This window comes from Cebus imitator, unplaced genomic scaffold (genome assembly GCF_001604975.1).
Source record: "Cebus imitator isolate Cc_AM_T3 unplaced genomic scaffold, Cebus_imitator-1.0 Scaffold307, whole genome shotgun sequence".
NCBI lineage: Eukaryota > Metazoa > Chordata > Mammalia > Primates > Cebidae > Cebus > Cebus imitator.
In genome coordinates this window covers 2,120,194-2,145,830 of record NW_016107622.1, presented here as the reverse complement: position 1 = coordinate 2,145,830, position 25,637 = coordinate 2,120,194, and the positions used below count along the sequence as shown (strand labels likewise).

The following is a 25,637-nucleotide window of genomic DNA, read 5'->3' as shown; positions in this document are numbered from 1 at the left end:
TAGAAAATACACATTCTTTCAGATTTTAATTATTAGATTGCCCAACGGGATATAAAGCTTACAGATACAGGCTGTTGGAGATTTTCCTTTGATTCTCTTTTTTGAAAGCAACAAGCTTCCTGGTCAGGTATATTGAGAGCAGTTTATATTTTGAAAAAATAAACCAGAGTACTCTTTCACTAGAAACTCTTCTAGAATTGAAGAATTTGTGAACTATTTTAAGAGCTTATATTTAATGCTATATATTCTCAGCATATATAATTTTATAGGTAGAAAAATTTCATATATATTTTTTGAAATGTTCAGAAGTATAATTAATTAGTAATTTTTACTAACTAGACAAAATGTGCTTAAATTACATCTAACTAATCATATTTTTTCTTATAAAAAGACAGTAAAAATATTGAAGCATATAATCAATTAACAGGAAATCAACAGGAAATGTCACAGGATATAGAGTACAAATTATAATGTATAATAAAACATAATAAAATTATATTTTCATGACTAAATAAGTTATTATTACATATTTAAATATCAACTTATTCAAATGTAAAGTGCACATATAAACATTTAGGGTGACATACCTTTGGTATCATTTTTCTTTAAGTCTTTCAGTGCTTGAACAAATGTCAGCTGACTTTCAGTGAGAGGCCAACTGTTATACAACACCAAACACTGTATAATATACTTGTAATTCTGTGAAATAAAGTGCAGTGTTTAAAAATGGTAAGAACATACATGGCATTTGCCTAATGTCATTATTCTAGGTACATGATAAATGCATAATTTTCTAGATCAGACAGTCATAATTTAGTTAAATAATGCTGGATAGTCTCCAAAATTCTGTAACACTTCAGTTTCTAAAAGTTTAATAGCCTCGCATCCCCACCAATACCTGCCACTACCCATCTTTATAATTTTTGCTATTGCTGTGGGTAGAAAGTGAAATCTCACTGCTATTGTATTTGGCATTTTTAAGATTACTATAGGGTTTGAGTATTTTTTCAAAGCTGTTGGCCTTTGGGGTTTTCTCTTCTTTGTGATCATGGCACAAAAAAATAGTCTCCTATGTTATCTAATATCAGTATTATGGATTGAAATTTTACAATGAAATCTTTAATATATCTGGAATACCTTTAGGTATGATGTTAGCTAGTGATCTAGTTTTATTTCTCTCCATGGAGATGTAAATTTCCCAGTACAGCCTACTCAACAGCCTATCTTCCCTTCATTGGTTTATGGTGTTGCCTCTATTTATTGAATTTTCGTTAAAATATGGATCTGTTTCTATCTTACTTTCTCTTATTGCTCCATTTCCCTATGTGTGCATTAATTAAAACTATTTTTACTGCTGTAACTTTTTGTCTTTGGAAATATTAAGACGTACTTTTCTCTTTTTTTCCCCCAAGTTTCCTTAGCTATTTCTGAATTATTATTCATCCCTATGAATTTTAAAGTTTTGTATTTTTAGAAAATTTTGGAAAAACACGGTGGGGATTTTGATTGGGATTGCATTGAATTTAAAGGCAGATTGAGGATAACATGTCTTTATACTGTTAGGCCATCTCACTGAAAAGCATGAAATGCTTCTGTACGTATTCATCTATATTCTTCAGTTGGTTGGATCACTTTCTATAGCCTTTATTCAAGTGTTAAGTTTTTCTATGTGGAAAACTGATATAATTTTGGTAAATTCCTGGGTATTTTGTGATTTTGCTGTTATCATGAAAGGCATCATATTCTGATGTCTAATGCATAGTACTGGTGTAGAGGAAAGCTACTGATTTTGGTAAGTTGTAGTAGCAGCACAGCATAGTGATTAAGGGCATGACCTCATGAGCTACAGCTGTCTGGATTGAAGTCCTGCTTTAGCACAAACCAGCTGTTTGGCTTTGAGCAAGTCACTTAAGCTTCCTGTGCGCCAGGTTCCTTGACTGTGACATCAAGATAATAAGAACTCTTTAAGAGGCTGAGGCTGGTGAGTCACCTGAGGTCAGGAGTTCAAGATCAGCCTGGCCAACATGGTAGAGAAACTCTTTCTCTGCTAAAAATACAAAAAAATTAACAGAGTGTGGGGGGCACGTGCCTATAATCCCAGCTACTCTGGAGGCTGAGGCAGGAGAATCACTTGAACCTGAGAGGCAGAGAGGTTGCAGTGAGCTGAGATTGCACCATTGCACTGCAGCCTAGATAGAGTGAGACTTCATCTAGGAAAAAAACAAAAACAAAAACCANAAAAAAAAAAAAAAAAAAAAAAAAAAAAAAAAAAAAAAAAAAAAAAAAAAAAAAAAAAAAAAAAAAAAAAAGAAAAACGAAAAGAGTTGATGGGGAGAATTAAAGATCTATGTGTGAAGTACATAGGATCAGGTGCATAGTAATTAATAAGTACATCAATATATTAGTTATTACTATTAATGTCTTTGGCAATCTTAAATTCTCATAGTTCCGAAAATTGCTAAAATCTCTTAGTTCCGAAAATTGCTTATTCTGCGGTCTATTCTTGGGCATGTGATCATATTATCTGTGAATAACTCAATGATTGTTTAGAATAATCTTTTAATTATTTTGTTCCTTGTATCATTGGTCTGGCTTTACGTTACCATAATATTTCAGTATCAATAAATACTAACAACAATAGTAAGCATTCTTTTCTTATTCCAATTTTAATAGGAACACACTTAAACTTTCTGCATTACTACAATGCTTTGTATATGAGATTTGTCCATTAAGTGTAAAATTTTGGGCATGTAACATTTATGATTAAGAAGTTCTCTCCTATGCCTAGTTTGCTAACAGCACTTTTTAGAAATCCATATGTGTTAAATTTTATCAAGTGTTTCAGGATTATGATTGTTCTCATCTAGTCTATTACTGTAGAGACTAGTACTGACAGATTTTCTAATGGTAAAAGATTTCTGAATTTCTGAGAAGACTTCTGTCTGATTGCTTAATACTTTGTTAGAAATGGATGCCAATTATGTTATTTGTGATTTTTAATTTATATTTATAAATAAATTTTATTCATTTTTGTGTTACTTTTATCTGGTTTTGGAACCAGGATTACATTAATCTCTTAAAAAGGACTGGAAAGTTATATTGCTTTTTTGTTTTCTGTAACAAATTACTTTTTAAAAGTCTGTTAAATCTGTCCTATAAAGCCAAATGGGCCCATGGTTTTTTGGAAAGGGAAGACTTAGAGGACTTTGAATTGTCATTTCAATTTTATTATTCTTTACTGTTTTATTCAGATTTTATATTTTCTTGTGAGTCAACTTTGCCATGTCTCCTCTTTTCCACCCTCAGGAAGTTAGGTTCTTCCCCCTCACCCCCAGGCTTATTTTATTTTATTTATTTTATATTTTTTGAGACAGAGTCTCGCTCAGTTGCCCAGCCTGGAGTGTAGTGTTGAGATCTTGGCTCACTGTTACCTCCACCTCCCAAATTAAAGCAATTATCATGCTTCAGCCTCTCAAGTAGCAGGGATTACAGGCATGTGCCACCACACCTGGCTAATTTTTTGTATTTTTAATAGATAAAGGGTTTCTCTGTCATGTTGGCCAGGCTGGTCTCGAACTCCTGGTTTCAAGTGATCCACCTGCCTCAGCCTCCCAAAGTGCTGGAATTATAGGCATGAGCCACTGTACCTGCCACCCCCCTCTCTCCCACTACCCCTTAGATTTTAAATTTGCTAGCACAGAGCTGTTTCTAATACTTTTTTTTAAACCCATTGTTGTTACACTTCTACCCTAATTTTTGTTCTGTATTTGATTAACTTATATCTTCTCTCTTTTTTCTCTTTTTCTTAATTGGTCTTACTAGAAGCATGTATATTTTATTAATCTTTAAAGCAGGTTAGGCTTTATTAATATTTTTTATTCCACATTTCATTGATTTCTGCTCTCATAGTTATTAAAATCCTTTCTTCTTTTTCTTTGAGTTACTTTTTTGTTCTTTTTCTGAACTTTTATTTCAATAGCTTAAGTCATTTATTTTTAATCTTTCCTACTTCCTAATTAGTCTAAAAGCAGCATTGTATATTTTACTATTAAAAATACCAGTAAACAGATGCTATTTCAAATGTTGCATACAAATTTTCATTGTTATTGAATCCTATTTCATAATTTCTTTTCTAATATTCTTTTAAACTAAAGGATTATTTATTTAGTATATTTTATTTAGTTTTCACATTTATAAGATTTAAAACTTGCTGTTAATTATTAGTTTCTAGTTTATTGCATTATGTTCAGGTAAGAATCTAAACAACAGGAATAACTGGATTTTATTGAGGCTTCCATTTATTGTCTATTATAGGATATTTAAAAATATCTTGTGTGTGCTTAAAAAGTATCTTCTCTGTTTATTGGGTAAAGTGTTTCATATATATATATGATTAAGTTTATATTTAGATTTTTTTCAAATTCTCACAGTTATATTTACTTATTTCGTAGCTTGATCTGTCAGTTTCCAAGAAACATGGGTTAAAATCTTTAATTATTCATGATTTACTTGTCTTTTTATTTCTGTAGTTCTAATAGTTACTGCTTTTTATTTATTGTGTCTGGATAATTCGGTGTCTATGTGTTAGTTATAGTCACATCTACTTGATTAATTCTACTTTTTATTCTCATATAATGTTCCTATATATATTGAGATATTAAAACTATCACCAGGCTGGGCATGGTGGCTCACCAGCACTTTGGGAAGCTGAGACGGGCAGATCATGAGGACAGGAGTTTGAGACCAGCCTAGCCACATGGTGAAACCCCATCTCTACTAAAAACACAAAAAATTAGCCAGGTATGGTGGCGGGTGCCTGTAATCCCAGCTACTCGGGAGACTGAGGCAGGAGAATCGCTTGAACCCAGGAGGTGGAGGTTGCGGTGAGCTGAGATCAGACCATTGCACTCCAGCCCAGGTGACAGAGCAAGACTCCATCTCAAAACACCACCACCGCCGCCACCACCACCACCGCCAACAGCAAACTATCATCACAGCTCTCTCTTAGTTCATATTTTCCAGGTATGTTCTCCTATCTTTCTATCATTAAACTTTCTATAGCATTTTGTTTAAAAATGTCACTTTTGGTCTACTTATAGTTAGATCTTATTTTTATATAACTTTAAATTTTTAGCATTTTAATTGATTCATTTGTATTTGTTGTTATTTCTGTGGTATTAACACTTATTTCTGGCTTTTTATTTTCTTTTCAATTCTTTTAATTTAATTTAATTTAACTTTATTTTACTTTTTAGTTTCCAATGTCTAGGTCATGCTTTTGTCTGCTGTTTTATAAATATATGCATCGTCCTTTTTCCCTTTAATTTTAAGCACATACAAAGTAACTTTTATTAATATATGACCTTTAATATGTGACCTTTATTAATATGTGACCTTCAAAGTTATATAGCCTCTTATAACCCAACTATAAAATCAGGTAATTACAGGCACATTATAGAGTTCACGTACAGATTAAATTTGCCATGTTTTTAAAGATCTCGGCATAGAGAAACTGTTCAAGATTCTCTTATTTTCCAATTCTGGCTATACATTAGCAGCACTGCACATTATATATTAACTATTTTTAGGGAAAAGATTGTTTTATGTTAGATTTTTAGGAACAGTCCACCTGAACAATTGTTTTTACTCTACCTGTGTTGGTGTGGTGTAACTTCCTTCTGTAGTGGGTGTACTGGTAGTTTCCTCCTCCAAAAGAGGTAGACCAGTGTCTTGTATTGCACTTATAGGTCTACCCTTAGGGGATTTCTGACTTCCCTGAACAGATTTCTTCTTAACATACACTTCTTGCTCTTTCTTGGATGCAGAATGAAATGAAAGAACGTGCTTGCTAGCTGAATAGGAGAAATACTAAGTTAAAGTTAAAATATGTGATATACATAGTTATTACTGACTAAGTTACATCCCTTTATAAAACACTCAAAAGAATAGGTCAATTCTTTTTGTTTTAATGAGATAAAAAACAATATGACTGGTTTATTGATTCTTAAAGAAATCTACAATAATAATATGTGACATGCACAGAGCAATGTATATTCTGAGTAACCACTTAATCCTAAAAGAGTATACGATTCAACAATTTCTCCTTTATTTTGTGCCACTTGAATGACCCTAAGCTAACACCACACGCTCTGATTTTCTCAGTGTTTAATGCCACATATGTATGTTACCACACTTCTAAAAGACTTTCTCTTTACTTTTCAATTTCATTTTGTAATTAACAGATAGTATAAGTACCACTGATAGGTTTAAAAATGGAAATGTAATGAATGTTATTAATTCATGAAATGTGTATTGAAAGAACAAAAGTGATTGACACAGAGATATTCTAATTCCAGCCATGACATTGGTCTTATTCTCCCACAACAAAAAATGATAAAAATGTACAAAATGTTTAAAGCAACTATTTTTAGCCACTGGAAACTATACAGTGCAGGATTGTGATCCTTGAGACACGGGAAGCATACAATCAAGGGTGATCTCTTGATTTCCAGAGATTTCTTCCTACAAGCACCTTCCCAACTTTATACTGGGAAGTATAGACCAAAGTAGTGAACAGCAGTGCTGCGAGGTTTAGGAACAAAGATAAGTGAGCAGGGCTCCTGCGACAACTAAAATTTGAGGTAGGATATCAGAAGGGAGCATATGAGAAGTAAAGGAGCTTAGAAATAGACATGGGGACCACTTGAGTCTTTAGCGGAATTCCAAACTTCATTTGTACAAACACTCAACAATACCAGGCAAACAATAAATACTGGGGGTTAATGAGTTTAATGAAGAGTCTGGTAGTTGTACAGTGTTGGGAGACATTGAAATTCTGACCTGTCAAAATGAAGGGAATTCAATGAATACACTGAGCAACCAGTTGAGATCCAAGAAAGGCCAAGCTTTAAGAGTAGAACTATTCTAACACTAGTGTCATGGTAACTCTAGAACTGTCTTAACAAGCTCAGGACCAGGAACAAGCTAAGCTGCCAATAAATTAACTGCCCACCAGAACAAGACTCAACACTCTTTCAATTAAAAAAGCATAATCTAGACTCTTAGCAGTGTAGCACACACAATATACAACACACAATCGATTTGATATAAGAAGCAGAAAATGTGAGAATAATATTACATATAATAATAATATATAATAAATAATATAATAACTTGAGAATATAGTCAATAGAAATAGATACAAATGTTGAACTCATCAAAAAAGAACTTCAAAATAGCTATTTAAAATGTGCTTAAGGATTTATGAAAAAAGATGAACATACTGAGTGAGCAAATGGTGAACATCACAGAAAAATGAAATATATGAAGAATCAAAATGAAATTTCAGATCTGACTATATCTGAAATGAAAAATATCTGGATAGATTTAAATAACAGATTGTCAAATTCAGAAGCAAAGATTAGTAAACTCGAATACAAGCAATAGAAATGATTGAAATAGAAGCACAGAGTGAAAAAACTTGAACAGGGGATAAGTGATTCATGGTATGGTATTATGGGAGGTGAAATAGTGACTACCCCCAAAAAAAGATATGTCCACCCAATACCTTAGAATGTGATCTTATTTGACATAAGGGTGTTTGCAGTTCTAATTAAAGAAAAGATTCTAACAAGACAACAACCTGGATTAGGATGAGCCCTAAATCCAATGATGGGTCTCCTTAAAGGAGCCAGAAAAAGGTAAAACACAGAGACCTACAGAAATAAGAGGGTCATGTGAAGATGTTGGCAGAGATAGGCCACAGTTAAGCTGTCTCAAGGCAAGGAATACCGGGAGCCACTAAAAGCTAGAAGAAAGAAGAGGTTCTTTCCTAGAGCTTTCAATGGCAGTATGACCTAGACGACATCTTGATTTCAGACTTCTGTCCTCCAGAACTTTAAGGGAATGAATGTTCGTTGTGTTAAGCCATCCACTTTATGTTAATTTGCCATGGCAGTCCTGGAGAATGAATACTGATATCAAATTGCCTAAAGCATGTATTTTTAGTCCTAGGTAGAGCACCACTAAAAATAAAATGCATAACTATAAACATAGTAAAGTATATGCAAAATCTGCTGATTTACAATATAAAAGTTGCTGACAGAAATTGAAGACTTAAATTGAGGTATGTACTGTATTCATGGACCAGAAAGTGCAGTTTTGTTACGAAGTTAGTGCTCCCCAAGTTCAATGCCATCCAAATCCAAATCAAAAGCTACACTTTTGAAGAAAATGCAGCGTTGGAGGAAGAGTAGTTATTTAGATCAATTGATCCAGAGTCCAAACATAGACCCATAAACACATGGTCCAGTGAATTTTGGCTAAAATATCAAGGTAATTAAATGAAGAAAATATCATCTTTCCAATACACAGTGCCAGAACAACTGTTTATCTACATGGAATAAAAATAATCTTGACCCCCTACCTCAAACCATACATAAATATTATTTCAAGATGTTTTATTAAACATGCATGCTAAGATTATAAAATTTCTAGGATAAAACATGAAATAAAATATTCATGGTCCTAGAGTAGGTAGAGGTTTCTTAGATAAAATACAAATAGTACTAATTTTTTAACAACTTCAATTTTATAAAAATTAAAAGCTTTTGTTCTTTTAAAGTTGCTGTTAAGGAAGTGAAAAAACAAAGCTTAGAATAAAAGATCATATTGGCAAAGCATGTATTTGATGAAGAACTTGTACGAAGATACAGAGTATATGAAGAACAGGTTAATAAAAATAATAATAAAAACAACTATAAGAATATGGGTGTAATGTGTGAATAAATCCTTTGATCAATAAGTTATACACATGGTCAGTAAGCACACATAAAATGCTTAACATCATTAGTCAATAAGGGAAACGCAAATTGGATTACAAAGAAATAGTATGATATATACACTAGAATGATGGATTAAAAACATTGATGACAATAAAAGTGAACAAAAATGTGAGAAACCAGAATTTTTATAACTTGTTTGGAATGTAAAATGATACAATCCATTTGATAAACTTTTTGCCATTTATAAATAAATGTATACACATGTCAAACTCAGACATATTAATTCAACTCCTGAATATTGATCCAAGTGAAATGAAAACATAAAGTCCAAAAAAGGATTTGTACAAACATATCCTCATCAGCTTTAGTCACCATATCCTAAAACTCCAATAAACCCATATATCCAATAGGAGAATGGATAAACAAAGTGTGGTATCTCCATGCAATGGAATTAATCCTCAGAAACATTCAACATAGAATACAAAGAGTTTTTAACAAATTCCCTCAATCATATTTGTTGATGAATTATGGGTAAATCATCACAAGCATTCAAAATAAATCTAAGAACAGTGGCTGATGCCTGGAACCCCAGCACGTTGGGAAGCTGAGGCAAGTAGACCACTTGAGATCAGGAGTTTGAGATCAGCCTGGTAAACCACATCTCTACTAAAATACAAAAATTAGCCAGGTGTGATGGCATGTGCCTGTAATCCAGCTACCTGAGAGGCTAAGGCATGAGAATTGCTTGAATCCAGGAGGTGGAGGTTGCAGTGAGCTGAGATCAGGCCACTTCACTCCAGCCTGAGTGACAGAGTGAAACTCCGTCTCAAAAAAAAACAAAAACAAAAACCGATCTAGGAACAAAATAAATAATGATGAGCATGTTGATATTGAGTGGGTAGTATTATTTATTGGGCCATTTAGAAGGGAAATACATTGGTACAGTGGGAGGATGGAAATTATGTTTATTGAGCACAATTAAAATGAGTTATGCAATAAAAACAGAAGAAACTTGAAAAATCAATCAGACTAGAAATATGGAAAGAATGAAATAGGGAGAAAATAATCAGAGCTATGTATATGTAATATTTTACATTCTATAAATCACAATAATTAGATAAATAAAAAACATGGAGATACTTTAAATAAGCAGTGATAAAATTTTGATTAAGGCCACAGACCAAACTGTAATCCTTGTCTCCCTGGCAATGGGCTTCTTACCCAATGTTAGTGATCAAAACCAAAAACTAATTTAGGAAATAATATGGATAAGTAGAGCTACATGTGGCAAGGTCTATCTTGCAAAAAACTCTGGGGAGATCGATAGGGTTTGTATTATACACTGAGGGCCTCCAGTGAAGTTAGTATAAATAATAAATCCTTCAGTGGTATCCTTCATCCCAGTAGCTAGGAGCAATTCCTGGATAAAACACTGGACTGGGAAAAGACAGAGAATCACACTACTGAAGCCTGTGTAAGACGGTTGGATATCAAAGCATTTGCAGTGACCTGTGGCTCAGCTCATACCCCCTAACTTGCCAGTAGTTGTTAAGAAGAAAGAGACAAGGAGTCAAAAGTCAGTGTTACCACTAACATCTTTATTGCTCTGGAATGCCCACCTATATAACTAAAAAGGAAAAATATATATAAATATTAGGTAGAAAAGAGGTATACAAATTTTTACATATAGAAAAAGTATAATTCTATGTGAAATTTAAAGCAGTTTTTTCTAATCCTGTGAAGAAACTCAGTGGTGCCTTGATGGAGAGCCCGTATAGCCAAGACAATCCTAAGCAAAAAGAACAAAGCTAGAGCCATCATGCTACCTGACTTCGAACTATACAACAAGGCTACAGTAACCAAAACAGCATAATATTGCTACCAAAATAGATATATAGACCAATGGAACAGAACAGTGGCCTCAGAAATAATGCCACACATCTACAACCATCTGATCTTTGGCAAACCTGACAGAAACAAGCAATAGAGAAAGGGTCCCTATTTAATAAATGGTGTTGGGAAAACTGGCTAGCCATATGCAGAAAACTGAAACTTCCTTACACCTTATACAAAAATAAACTCGAGATAGGTTAAAGACTTAAACGTAAGACCTAAAACCATAAATCCTAGAAGAAAACCTAGGCGATACCATTAAGGACATACGCATAGGCAAAGACTTCGTGACTAAAACACCAAAAGCAGTGGCAACTAAAGCCAAAATTGACAAATGGGGTCTAATTAAACTAAAGAGCTTCTACACAGCAAAAGAAACTATCATGAGTGAACAGGCAACCTACAGAATGGGAGAAGTATTTTGCAATCTATCCATCTGACAAAGGGCTAACTAATATCCAGAACCTACAAAGAACTTCAACAAATTTATAAGAAAAACAAAACAAAACATCAAATAGTGGGCGAAGGATATAAACAGACACTTCCCCAAAGAAGACATTTATGTGGCCAACAAACATGTGAAAAAAGCTCATCATCACTGGTCATTAGAGAAATATAAATCAAAACCACAATGAGATTCCATCTCATGCTAGTCAGAAAGGCTATCATTAAAAAGTCAGGAAACAACAGATGCTGGAGTGGATGTGGAGAAATAGGAATGATTTTACACAGTTGGTGGGAGTGTAAAATAGTTCAACCATTGTGGAAGACAATTTGGCAATTCCTCAAGGATCTAGAACCAGAAATACCATTTGACCCAGCAATCCCATTACTGGATATATACCCAAAGGATTATAAATAATTCTGCTATAAAGACACATGCACATGTATGTTTATTGCAGCACTGTTCACAGTAGAAAAGACTTGGTTCCAACCCAAATGCCCATCAATGATAGAGTAGATAAAGAAAATGTGGCACAAATACACCATGGAATACTATGCAGCCATAAAAAAGAATGCATTAATGTCCTTTGCAGGGACATAGATGAAGCTGAAAACCATCATTCTCAGCAAACTAACACAGGAACAGAACACCAAACACTACATGTTCTCACTCATAAGTGGGAGTTGAACTATGAGAATACATGGACACAGGGAGGAGAACATCACACACGAGGGCCTGTCAGGTGGTAGAAGCCTAGGGGAGGGATAGCATTAGGAGAAATACCTAATGTAGATAATGGGTTGATGGGTGCAGAAAACCACCATGGCACGTGTATACCTATGTAACATGCATGTTCTGCACATGTATCTCAGAGTTTAAAGTATAATAAAAAAATTAAAAGAAAAATGACAGTTATTTCTAGCAATTTGCTTGTACATTCAATCAGAATAAACATTACTGGGAATAAGAACTCACGAAGGGTGTTGATTATGAAATAGCTTTGCAAAGGTCAACCAGAAGATGTAATACATTCAAGGATATAATGTGATGATAGAAGTATTCAAAAAAAGTTTATGGATCAAAATAAATGTAAATGGACTGCATTTCCCCATTTTAGAGACAAGAATCTTGCATTTTTATTAGTCTATCCTCACATTGCTAAAACACTGAACAGGCCTGAGGAAACTTACAATCATGGCAGAAAGGGAAGGGGAAGTAAACATATGATTCTTCACATAATGACAGGAGAGAGAAGTGTAGAGCGAAGGGGGAAAAATCCTATAAAAACATCAGATTTTGTGAGAACTCCCTTACTATCACGAGAATAGCATGGGAGAAACATCCTCCAGGATCTAATAATCGCCTGTGAGGTCTCTCTCCTGACATGTGGAGATTACAATTCAGATTATAATTCAAGATGAGATTTGGGCCAGGCACAAAGCCAGTCCATATATCGCTGTGTAGAGAAAATATCTATTTATAGGAGAAAGCCTGACAGCAAAAACATGTAGAGGATGTAAAAATAAACAGATGAACAGCATCAACAGGCAAAAAAGGAAGAATCAGTGATAAGGAAGCCTGTTAAAGGTAACAGAAAGCTGCTTTATGTTTATTTTGAAAATATAATACATCAAAATATAAGGCAAATATCAAACTTTATATAACTAGCAACATAGCATAGAAATATGTAAAACTAAAAGTATTAGAGGAAGAGATATTTTCACACATTTAAAAATAAAAATAAAACACCTTAATACACATCATGAAGAAATTTACACACCAATGAGATAAAATATAACTGACAATCTTGACATTTTAAATATCATAATTAGCAAGTTTGACTTTTATGAAAGTGTGTGTGTGTGCACTTAGACATCAAACTACCTCCAAAATAGAGTTCTTTGTAAACCTCAGTGGAACAGTAATCAAATTTTATTTGAACCAGGAAACAGGAAAAACACCAATCAAATCCTCAAAGTAGCAAATATATCTGCACTTTCTAACTCCAAATAATTCAATTAGAAATTAACAGCAATAGGCTAAATAAAACAATTTTATTATTAGAAATTCTAAAAATGTTATAAATGTTAAAGAAAAAAAATAAAAAAAATTATAGCCCATGGCTAACATAACACTACATATAAAATTTTATAGTATTCTGAGTTATAAAATATAATATATGTAGCCAGAGTTAGAAAAATGTATAGCATTAAATATATTCATTTAAAAATAAGATTTAAAACGTGAACTAAAATTGCAACTGGCAAAGCTAGAAGGAAAAACATTTGAATAAATTTTAAAAGTAGAGAAAGGATTTTTAAAGATAAATATAAATACTGATGAAGTAGATTATAAATCTAAAAGAGCCATTAGGGTTTGATTAATACATCCAGTTCTTTCTAAGAAAAGACCAATAATACACAGTAAATTCAAAAAGTCCGATTAAGAATAAATTACAAATAAATAAATATAATACTGTATACAAACCTATTGAGATTTAAAATTTTTTTAAAATCCTATATGCAAATTTATGCAGATAAATTCGAAATACTAAATGAATCGGTACTTTTCAACAAAAATATATTCTATACAAATGAAAGGCAGTTAAATGTAAACTTGGAAATTATTTTCTTAAATAGTACAAAAATCTATCCCCTGAAAACATCAGATTTAGAAAGTTTTGAGGACAAATCTAATAAATTTTTTAAAAAGAAGTGAATCCTGGAGAATTTAAAAGACTCAAAAACAGAAAAACTAAAAATTTCTCAAATTAATTTCAAGAATTCATCATAATTTTAGCTTGAGAACTAGAAACAATAATGTACATGTACACATAGAGAGAGGAAAAAGACTCTCATAGAGATACAGTTATGATTATGATCAAACAAACTAGTAAAATTGTATATTCTAAACATAGCAGTACATTAAAACATCATGGCCAAATAGATTTTATTCTAAGAATGCAAGATTGATTCAAAATTAAAACTCAATTTATTAAACTTAAAGGGGTAAAATTGGATGAATTCTATAAACAACTATAAAAAATAATAAGGTTCCAAACCCATTCAATATTAAAATTCAGAGCTATCAATAGAAGAAACTTTCTCAAGTTTCATAAAGACTAATTATTAGAAGCCACCAACAAAGATAATAAATGACAAGTGCCACAAGTGTTCCCAGTTAGGAAAAGGAAATACATCAGCATCACTTATTAAACCTTGGTTTGGAGGTCCTAGCCAAGGCCACAAAAAATAAAAAAAGTCATGGTTTTAAGAAAGAAGAAATCTCAAGGGGCAAAATAGGTAAGAACCCAGTTTTGCTAAAATCTAAATGCAAAAATGGAGAATGAAGGCATAAAAGCCAAAACATTTACAGTGTGTTTTGACAAAACTATGTTTTTTCTGGGCAGCATGATTATAAAACATTTCTTGTTCCCTTGTTTGTAATTTTCTATTTTTCTAAATATTCTACATTGGTAATGTGTGATTTTTATAGTCAGAATCAAGTTACTAACATAATTAAGTAATACACCTCAGAGTAGCACTGCTAATCATTATTTCCAAAATTATTTTATTTATGTAACCATTAAGAATAGTCTATTGAAAGTAATAACTTTAATTTTTGTTAATTTTAGTAAGTAGAATAATTTCTAAAAATAATGAATTAGGAATTTTTAAAAAGTAAAAATATTCTTTCAAAATAATGAAAATTTGACTTCTTATCAAGAAGGCTTATGTGACAGTAAAGTAAATTTTTCTCAAAGGTGTGAAGGCTTTAAAGTAAACCTATATTGATTTTCAGCACCTAATTTGACATTCAAATGCTATATTTTTCATACTTCACCGTACTATTAAGTTTCATAATTTAAGTGGTTACTTGCTACTCTATTTTCATTTTTAAAGTATGATGAAAACATTCATTTATGAATCTGAATATCCTGTTCATAAAGAAACACTTACACTGGGAGCTCAAACCTTTCTCACTCTTCAAGAAGTTAAATGCTGGGATTATAGCTTGGCCTTTTCCAGTGGAGCTCACCATAGTTTCTTCATTTTCTAGGACCTGCAGCTTGATGAATGCATCTGGTTTGGATGTGCGTACCTGTATTGTAGCAGGTTGTGGTGTTACAACTTTAACAGAATATCTGTAAAGAAAAAAAGTTAACATTATAAGCAAGTATGTTGGTCCTTTTCTCATGTCAGTAAGCAAGATAGTTTGGATATGTGTCCCTGACCAAATCTCCTGTCAAATTGTGATACTCACTGTTGGAGGTGGGGCCTGGTGGGAGGTAACTGGATCTCGGGGACAGGTTTCTCACAAATGGTTTAGCACCATCTACTTGATGCTGTTCGCATGACAGTGAGTGAGTTGTCATGAGATCTGGTTGTTTAAACATGTGTTTAACCTCATTCTCCCTTTCTCTCGCTCTTACTCCTGCTCTGGCCATGTGACACGCCTGCTCACCCTTCCCCTTCTTCCATGATTGGAAGCTTCCTGAGGCTTCCCTAGAAGCTGAGCAGATGCCAGCATCATCCTTTCTGTACAGCCTGCAGAATTGTGAGTCAATTAACTCTCTTTTCTTCAGAAATTACCCAGTCTCAGGTATTTGTTTATAGCAACGCAAGAACAGACTAATGCAGTAAGGAAAATAGTCTAATTTTCTGATATGATAAGCTATAAGTAAAACTACTTTTAAAGTCCACTAACATCCTGAAAATACTGGAGTTATTATAGACTTTGGCAAAAGATCCCAATATAGTAACTGCAAAACAACAGGAATATAGAACTTTTATTATCATCAAATCCCAGATTTAAAAAATGTAACTTTTTGTTTAGATGTAGTAAGCAGTCACTTATCAAACTTGATAGGCCTACAAAGGATATGGACAGACACTTCTCAAAAAAATGTCACACACATGGCAAAAAAACACATGAAAAATAGCTCAACATCACTGATCACTAGAGAAATGCAAATCAAAACCGCCATAAGATACCATCTCAAATCAAAACCGCAATAAGATACCAGTCAGTATGGAGATTATTAAAAAGTCAGGAAACAATAGATTCTGGCAAGGTTGCAGAGAAGTGGAAACTCTTTTACACTGTTGGTGGGAATGTAAATTAGTTCAATCATTGTGGAAGGCAGTGTGGTGATTCCTCAAAGATTTAGAACTAGTACTACCATTTGACCCAGCAATCCCATTACATATATACCTCATTATATAGGAATATAAATCATTGTATTATAAAGATACATGCACACATATGTTCATTGCAGCTCTATTCACAATAACAAAGGCATGGAATTCACCCAAATGCCCATCAATGATAGAATGGATAAAGAAAATGTGGTACATATGCACCATGGAATACTATGCAGCCATAAAAAGGAATGAGATTATGTTCTGTGCAGGGATATGGATGGAGCTGGAAGCCATTATCTTCAGCAAACTAACACAGGAACAGAAAACCAAACACTGCATGTTCTCACTTATAAGTGGGAGCCGAACAATGAGAACACGTGGACACAGGGAGGGGAACAACACTTACTAGGGCCCGTTGGGGGAGGGCGGGGGTGGGAGAGCATTAGGGAAAAGAGCTAATGCATGCTGAGCTTAATACCTAGGTGATGGGTTGATAGGTGCAGCAATCCACCATGGCACATGTTTACCAATGCAACAAACCTGCACATCTTGCACATGTATACCAGAACTTAATAAAAATAAATAAATATAAAACTTGATAGCCCTAAAAACCACCAAACCTCTTAATAGATCTGCAAACCGCTGCCACATCAACCCTCTCTGTTACACAAAAATCACTACTGGCAGAAGAATATTTTGGAGCTTCACTGATAATAGCATTTTCTGTGATTCACAAAAATACAGAGAAATTAAAGTAGTACCCATAGCCTTCACCTTCACTTCTCACCAATAGTTTGGAAATCTCTTGCGAAAAGACAGGCAACATGCAATCTAATTCATTCTTTCCAACTCCCCCTTTAATGGAATTAAAGAGTTGGCTTCTTGCTCTTATTTTAGGTGATTCCTCACAAATGCCCAGGACTCTATCAACTTTTAATTTCTCTAGAAATTTGTTTTTCTGAGTATCGTGTCTCTCATATATACGACGATGTTAAAAGACAACACTTGTTTTTCTCTCTGTATATGGAAAAGGTCACCCAGGCTGGAGTGCAGTGGTGCAATCATGGCTCATTGCACCTCAAACTCCTGGGCTCCAGTGATCTTCCCACCTCAGACTCCAACATAGCTGGGACTACAGGTATGCATCACCATGCTTAGCTAAGTTTTTATTTTTTGTAGAGACAGGATTTCACTATGTTATCCAAGCTGTTCTTGAACTGCTGGGCTCAAGCAATCCTTCTGCGTCAGCCTTGTAAAGTACTGAGATTACAGGCATGAATCACCATGCCTGGCCTCTCTCCTGTATCTTAAATAAACTCCACTCTTTATTCCTCCTTGAAATTAGCTTGTGTATAAGTACAGTTCTTTCCTGTCTTTAAAACAGATAAAAACAAGGCAAAAAACAAACCAACACAACTTTCAGTCCACTGCAGTTCAGACTCTACTGCATTTTTCTCCTCCCAGCTCGGCACCTAAGGAGAGTTGTCTGCTCCCACACTTCTCATCTTCCACTTGCTTACTCCGTCACCAACACAGGTGATATGGTTTGGCTCTGTGTCCCCACCCAAATATCATGTTAAATTATGATAATCAGTGTTGGAGGAGCAGCCTGGTGGAAGGTGATTGGATCATGGTGACGGAATTCCCCCTTGCTGTCCTCGTGAGAGTGAGTGAGGTCTCATGAGATCTGGTTGTTTGAAAGTGTATAGGAAGTGCTGTACACTTTTCTCTCTCTTTCTCTTTCTCTCTATACACCTTTTTTTCTCTCTCTCTCTATCTCTCTCCTGCTTTGCCATGTGAAGATTGTTCCTGCTTCCTTTTCATCTTCTGCCATGATTGTAAGATTCCTGAGGCTCCCCCAGCCATGTCTCCTGTGCATCCTGTAAAATTGTGAGTCAATTGTACCTCTTTTCTCCATAAATCACCCAGTCTCAGGTATGTCTTTATATCAGTGTGAGAACGAACTAACATATCATGTGCTAAACTTACTCTTGCCAAGGTTTCAAGGAGTTTGTCACCATCTATACAAACTTCAGTTCTTATCTTCCTTTACCTCTCAGGAGGATTTGACAGTGTTGACTGGACCCTGATTTCCTCCTCCTTTAAAAACACTTCCACTATAAGCACAGCAACTTTTATACTTTCTCTCCTATTTGGGGGCTGCTTTGCTTCCATTGACAGACATTCCCACAAATGTCAGAGAGTCTTCATGTTCTGTCCTGGATCTGATTCTCATTTTACAAACTTTCCTGGGCACTTCCATGATCAGTAACAGAATAATGACTTCCAAATTAATGTCTACAGTGGAACTACTGATGCAGTATCACTTGGCTATTTCACTAGACCGCCACATTTAAAAACTAAAAAGGAATTAATTAATTGTCTTCCTATGGACCCCCTTGCAAATTAGTTTCTCCCCTTTATCTAGGTACACGATATCATCCAAACATTTCCCCAAGTCAAACTCTAGAACTCCAGCAAGGCTGTCAATTTTACCTCAATATCTTAAAATCCTTCTTCTTCTCTCCAGATTCACTGTCAGTACCTGTTACAGATGGAGTTGTATCCCCTCCTACCACCAAAGATCTATTGAAGTTCAAACCCGCAGTGCTTCCCAATGTCACCTATTTGGAGATAGGGTCTTTTGCAGGTAATCAAGTTAAAATAAAGTCATTAGAATGGGCTCTACTCCAGTATGATTGATGTCTTATAAAAAGGGGAAATTTGGTACTGGGCACTGTAGCTCATTCCTGTAAATGCAGCACTTGGGGGGCCACGGCAGGTGGATTGATTGAAGCCAAGAGTTTGAGACCAGTCTGGTCAACATAGCAACAGTCTGTCTACAAAAAATTAAAAAATTAGCTGGGCATGGTGGCATGTGCCCATAGTACCAGCTACGGTGAGGTGAGAGGGTTGCTTGAGGCAGGAGTTAGAGTTTGCAGTGAGCCATCATTGCACCACTGAACTCCAGCTGGGAGACAAAGTGAGCTCTGTCTCTAAAGAAAAAGAGAAATTTGGAAATAGAGGCACACAGGGGAAAACACCACATGAAGATAATGGCAGTGATAGATGTGATGCTTCTAAAAGCCAAAGATAACCAGCAAACCAGAAGAAGCCAGGAGAAAGTCATGGAACAGGTTCTCTCCCACAGCCTCAGTAGGAACCAAACTTGTTGACACTTTGATCTCACACTTCTATTAATAGTTTCCACAGCTCTCTGCAACAATAAATGTCCATTGCTTAAGCCACCCACCCGTGTGTGGACTTTCGTTATGGTAGTCCTAGCAAGTCAATATGCTGCCCTCCTTCAGACTGCCTTAATCTCACTCCTGGATTATTTCAAAGCTTTTACCTGGTTTCCCTCCCTCCAGCTATGCTCCCCTCCCATTCATTCAACACACTGCTGCCTTAAGTGAAGTTGTTTTTTCATAATCCATGTCTTTTATGATTAAATATGATTTTAAAATAATACAGTTCTGACATCTTTTCTGTTAGAAAATCTAATTAGTAGGCTGGGCACAGTGGCTCACATCTGTAATATCATGACTTTGGGAGGTAGACGCAGGTGGATCACTTGAGGCCAGGAGTTTGAGACCAGCCTGGCCAACATGGTGAGACCGCATCTCTACAAAAAATACAAAAATTAACCAGGTGTGGTGACACACAACTATAATCCCAGCTACTCAGAAGCCTGAAGCACGAGAATCACTTGAATCTGGGAGTCAGAGTTTGCAATGAGCCAAGATCGTGCCACTACACTCCAGCCTGGGTGACAGAGGGAGGCTCTGTCTAAAAAAAAAAAAATATATATATATATATATACATATGTATATAAATTATTATATATAGATATTTATATTTTTATATACATATATAATTATATAAACATTTATATATACATTTTTATTCTATATAATATAAAACACATTATATATTATATATTACATTATATACATATATAATTCATGCTATGCAGACATAATTTTTAATACACGTCTGATAATGTCATCTTTCTTAAAATCCTTTAAAGAATACCCTTGCTCCTAATGCAAAAATCCATATTTCTTGTCCAGTGAGGCTCTTCTCAGAAGGCCTTTGCTGACTTTCTGGTCTTACCACTTACTATAGCATGCTGAAACCCAACTCGCCAAACAAAACAATGTCTTGAGTTTCCAGAAAATGTTGTATATCCTTTAATTTACGAACTTTCACTTAGGCTACTTGAGCAGCCCTGTCTTCACCTGCCTCACTGCTCCGCTTGATAACTTTAATACCAGCTTCTGGGACTAATTTAGGTAGCAGGTTATGTTGGACCAGAGTGAGCATAGAAAATCAACACCAAGACAAAAGTATGCCAAATTGCAGGGTCTTTATTGCCGGCGGCCACGGAGGACTCAGTCTCTCCAACCCGTGGCCCCAAGCTCAGGGGGAGCAGGGTTTTTAAGCTGAAAAACCACATCCTGGCTTTAGGACCAAGAGGGTGACGGGATGCAGGGCAAGCAACTTTACAGAAGCTATTTCTGGCAGTTTCTGATAAGTAAAGGCAAGCAGCTTTACACAGTGGGCTTCCTGGAATTTGGGGAAATTCTAAGTGGTCCCTGGTGGAGAGCTGCAAGTCAAACATTACAATAGAAAACTTTTTCTTCTCTTTCTTTTCAATCAGCATTTTTCAGAGCAAGCTAGCTGTTTTTATTTACAGAAGCCAAGGTCAGCAGCTATCGCAAGGAAAACGGGGCAGCAAGCAGTTATCACAAAGGAAACGGGGCAGCAGTTATAACTTATTTTTGGAAAAACCGTTTTTCTTGGTGCTTGCGGGGTACAGGGTTTAAGATGGCGTTGCTTAGGTTCTAACTCTGGGTTAGCTATGGCACAGTTAAATGTCACATTTTAGTCTATTAGTGACCCTGGCATGTGATACAATGGTTTTCTATCACAGTAGTTAAACTATTTTATCACAATTTCTGTTTTTAGTAATTGGTATTTTTTTTTCTTCTTGGGAATGTGCATATTTTCCAAATTCTCTGTGCAGAGAAATGTACATTAAAAAGAGAAGTATTCTAACAACTTGTAGAAAACACATTGTTAATGGAGGCCAGTTATGTATTAGGCACTGTGTTAGGTCCTATATTGAAACTAAATGATTCTTGCCTTCAACCAATGCTAATTCTCATAATGGCTAATGTGCAATTGACCAGATAGAATTTGATATGTCACAGTCTCAGAGAGAACAAAGGACTATAGGAACATAACCAGAGCCAAGTAATTATATTTGAAGGTTTAAGCACAAAAATTTTTACTATTGAAAATTATCATTAAAAGTGATGGATTTTTTGAAGAGGAGAGGTGGGGACAGGACACATGAGAAAGGAGGAAAGACATGAGCAAAATAAAACTGCTGGGCATATATGTCAGGAGGTGGTTGTTAGTTCCAACAGGAGCGTGCACTGTGTTAGGCGTCTGTTCAAGAATGCTAAGTAGCATGCTATGTTGTTCAGAGTTTATCTGCAGCCAGTGGAAAGTTACCAAAGGTTTTAAAGCAGGAAAATCACATATTTAAATACGTAGCTTGAAAGGCATTTACCCTAGTAGTAAAGGATGAGTATGAAAATGGATATGGAGAGAGAGAAAAAACTGATACAGTGCAGAAAAGGGAATTAAATAGAGCCGTGGATTCCAGAAACACAACAATTCTATAGACTGAAGATAATGAGGGCTAGAAGCAGTGCAGGGACATTGAAGACTGATTCATGAAGGAGAGTGGAATCTATGATTAGGCTATTTAAGCAGAACACTGCACAGAGATGGGTATGAAAATAAGGCTGAGTTGGCTGATAAAGAAACTCCTACAAAATACTAGCCAGGGATGGAGCAGCAGCAGAAGAAAGTGGTAAGAGAAAGCCATGTCATGATGAATCTTTAATCAAAGTTGAGTAGGTTGAAAACTAAGGAAATGTCATTACCATTATATGCAGCCATACAGGCTTAATCTTATATAACACATACATAATCACATTACACTCAATTAATTGTTTCTAAAAAGAATATAGAAATTGAAATCAAAACCGAGTCAGCATTTTACTGCAGAATTTATTTTGATCCTAAAATATTAACATTTTTAAACAAATGCATTTCCCCTTCTGTCATATACTTGTACCTGAATAAAATGTTCTTATCATTAGGTATGTAGTAATCTCGGATTTCCTTTATGGCAAAGGTACTGCATGGAGGGTCTCGAGAGAGGCATGGCAGTGGAGCGTAAGAACCAATGAGGCGCAGTTTCCACCGTGAGCCTGGTACGAATGTGTCACCTGTAAATGCTTCCGCCACAAAAGTGTATCCCTTCTATAAGAAAGATAAATTACACAGAAATGAGTTATATTGTTATTCTCTCAAATGTACTATATCTCATAGTACTCAATGTCTTATTACGATATACTTATAGGTCCCAAGATCTCTTAATAAACATAGAATCACTAGGATTATGTTTGGAATTTCTCTTAGAAAGCACTATCCTACAAAGCTTTCAGGAAAACAATAGACTCTGATATTTTCCTTTCTGTGGTTCCTTAACTATAAAATAAAGTGCTTAACTACAGTAGATGATTACTATGTCCTCTTCTAATTCTTCTAATGCCTCCCACGGCAAATTTTTATCATTGCACCATCCCAGGGTAGCCCAATAACTTCTTACTTGATTTTCCTGTCTCCCAGGTCCAACTTTCTGGAATACCAAAATAAGAAAAGCAGACGAGTTCAAAGAAATGTATTCCGTTGATATGACAGGTAAAGCTATAAAATTAATAGCTGATGTGATTCCACAGAACCCAGATTTGTGATTGAGAATGAGCTCTTTAGGTTGCAGAAACGCAGCAGCTCAAGAGCCTGGGAATGGCTTACTTTATGGTGGGCAACAGCTTGGTTTAATTGGATATCTGGCTAAGAAGTCAGTGAATCAAAAGCATGATATCATAATAGATGCAAATATTCAAAGTAATTCTGAGATTGTATTTCCAGATGTCCCTAATAAAGAATAAAAAATAGGTTTGTCTTTCATCCATACTCTGTTCACAGAAAGCTCTCTGGTATGTTTAGATTTCCAGAAGTAAAAATTAGATATATATATATAAGCCAGAATGAATTTTTTAAAGGTCGCATAGACATCTGGAAGTATTAGCTGGAATTCCAATCCCCATAATGAGATGAGAATTGCAACACCGACAAGGACTTTTTGATATTATGTTTGGGGCAAGTTAAAAAAAATGTATAATAAAGCATTTTTACTTGCAAAGTATAATGCACATATGCATTGATATTTTTATTATTATTTGAGTCTATTATTTAATTATTGTACTAATGAATTAAAGAGGCAAAGCAAAATTATTTTATTTGAGTTTTTATGCTAAATATTTTGTACTAAAATTATTGTATTAATGAATTAAAGAGGAAAAGCAATATGTATTATTTTGTTTTTGCTTAGACTCAGAATAATTTTAAAAGGAAAAAGTTATTAAGTGGTGAGATAGATATTAAATGTGAAAATCTAAAGCTAAATCAGTGATAGGATTACAAGACAGAAATTGGCGATCCTAAATGGATTCAGTAGTAAAAAGAGTTATATCATTGAGTACTGAGTATTGAGGGATCCCGTAGGCTAGTATTCTGAATTACAGTGTATGGCCTTGAATATTTATGAAAATATAGAGCAAATAATTCTGATTTTTCAAACTTAAGAAGAATATATGCTCTTCAAAACAAAGACTAGTAAGTTTAATAATGGTGCTTATCAGGGTTCTGCCGTAGCTCATAAAAAGGATGTCTCATGAGAACCTCAAAGAAAAAAACCTGTTCTTAAAGCCAGCATGGGTTTATTGGGAACAAAAATTTATTTACTTTTTTCATAAGATTAGAAGACACAAAATCAGGTAAAAGTTGCAGACATGGTGTTTATTAATTTCAGGCAGGCATATGTCACGGCCTCTAGTGAATTTCACATGGGTCAGGATAACTCTTGATGAGCCTGGAGGCAGAATTAACCACAAAATTCCCACCTAAGATTGCTAGTTATATAACTGTTCAATAGAGTTTTAGACATTATGTATCCAGCCAAAGATATTTTCTCTTGAGTCGACCCTATCAACATGCCTCATAGGTGCCAAAAGACTGATGCAATTACAGGGTATGAAACAATAGAGCAATGATCCTCTTTACATTTTGTGAATTACTGTCAGAGGCAACGTTCAGTTCTGGGAACCACATTTTAGCAGGGATGTAGGTTGTTTGCTTAAATGTTCAAAGATCAAGAATTATGAAGAGAGGAAAACTGCAGCACAAAAGGGACCACTGAAGCTATTTATTATTATTATTTTTTTTGTAGATGGAGTTTCGCTCTTGTCACCCGTGCTGGAGTGCAGTGACATGATCTCAGCTTACTGCAACCTTCACTTCCTGGGTTCAAGCGATTCTCCTGCCTCAGCCTCCTGAATAGCTAGGACTATAGACGCACACCACCATGGCTGGCTAATTTTTGTGTTATTAGCAGAGACATGGTTTTGCCATGTTGGCCAGGCTCATCTCGAACTCCTGACCTTGTGACTCCCCCTCTCGGCCTCCCAAAGTGCTGGGATTATAGGTGTGAGCCACCGTGCCTAGGCTTAACTTTTTTTCTAAACAGAGCTGGCTAGAGTGAGAGGGTAAAAGAGATAAAATATGAGACAGGAAGTAGGTTTGCTGCAATCTCAGTTTACAATGTAAAAATAATAGTTAAGTACAGAGAGAATGTTCTGCACATTGACTCAAAATGTATCACTTACAGCTATCCAAAAAATTCAGGCTTAATCTAGAGAGGGAGGTCTACAATGGAGTTTCTAAAACAAAAACCAAACCCTAGGATGGATGCCAGATATGAATAACAATAACAATCAGATTCATATTTGGTTCAACCAAATAGTCTTTAAAGATTCCTTCTAAAATGAAGTATTCATGACTAACAGTATATCTGTCCAGTAATACAGAATTCACTGCTAGATTTTGATGAGATCTATAATCTTGATAGAGTGTCCCTTTAAATTAAATCATCTTTCTCCTCTTAATGTTCGTGGATTTTGAATTCTAAAGACAATTTAAATAAACTGTTTCTATTCAAAAGGAAGTCTAGCTCCAACATTAAAAACAAACATTCAAAAAATAATCCACTGGTGTGTAGACAAGTTTGTCCCTACAGTTTGATTTAGCCCAAGGCATTCTGCCGCAGAAAGGTAAGGTTTGGAGGAGGGGTGTTCAATCTTTTGGCTTTCCTGGGCCGTAATGGAAGAATTGTCTTGGGCCATGCATAAAATACACTAACACTAAACGACAGCTGATGAGCTAAGAAAA

At 34.9% G+C, this 25,637-nt stretch overlaps 1 protein-coding gene and 1 long non-coding RNA gene across 2 annotated transcripts in view; one reads left to right on the top strand and one right to left on the bottom strand.

Annotated features, from left to right (window-relative positions):
- The window catches only part of ADGB (androglobin), a 215,590-nt gene that overhangs the window by 32,525 nt on the left and 157,428 nt on the right, over window positions 1–25,637 (bottom strand). The window contains exons 26-29 of the mRNA XM_037729497.1: window positions 22,420–22,607; window positions 15,081–15,265; window positions 5,653–5,852; window positions 588–699 (exon numbers count right to left, since the gene is read on the bottom strand). Of these exons, the coding sequence (XP_037585425.1) occupies window positions 588–699; window positions 5,653–5,852; window positions 15,081–15,265; window positions 22,420–22,607 (685 nt within the window). The remainder of the gene's footprint in view (window positions 1–587; window positions 700–5,652; window positions 5,853–15,080; window positions 15,266–22,419; window positions 22,608–25,637) is intronic.
- Window positions 17,371–24,669, top strand: LOC119467594. The gene is made up of 4 exons (XR_005196134.1): window positions 17,371–17,403; window positions 22,480–22,558; window positions 22,977–23,048; window positions 24,640–24,669. It is a non-coding gene; the product is annotated as an uncharacterized LOC119467594 (long non-coding RNA).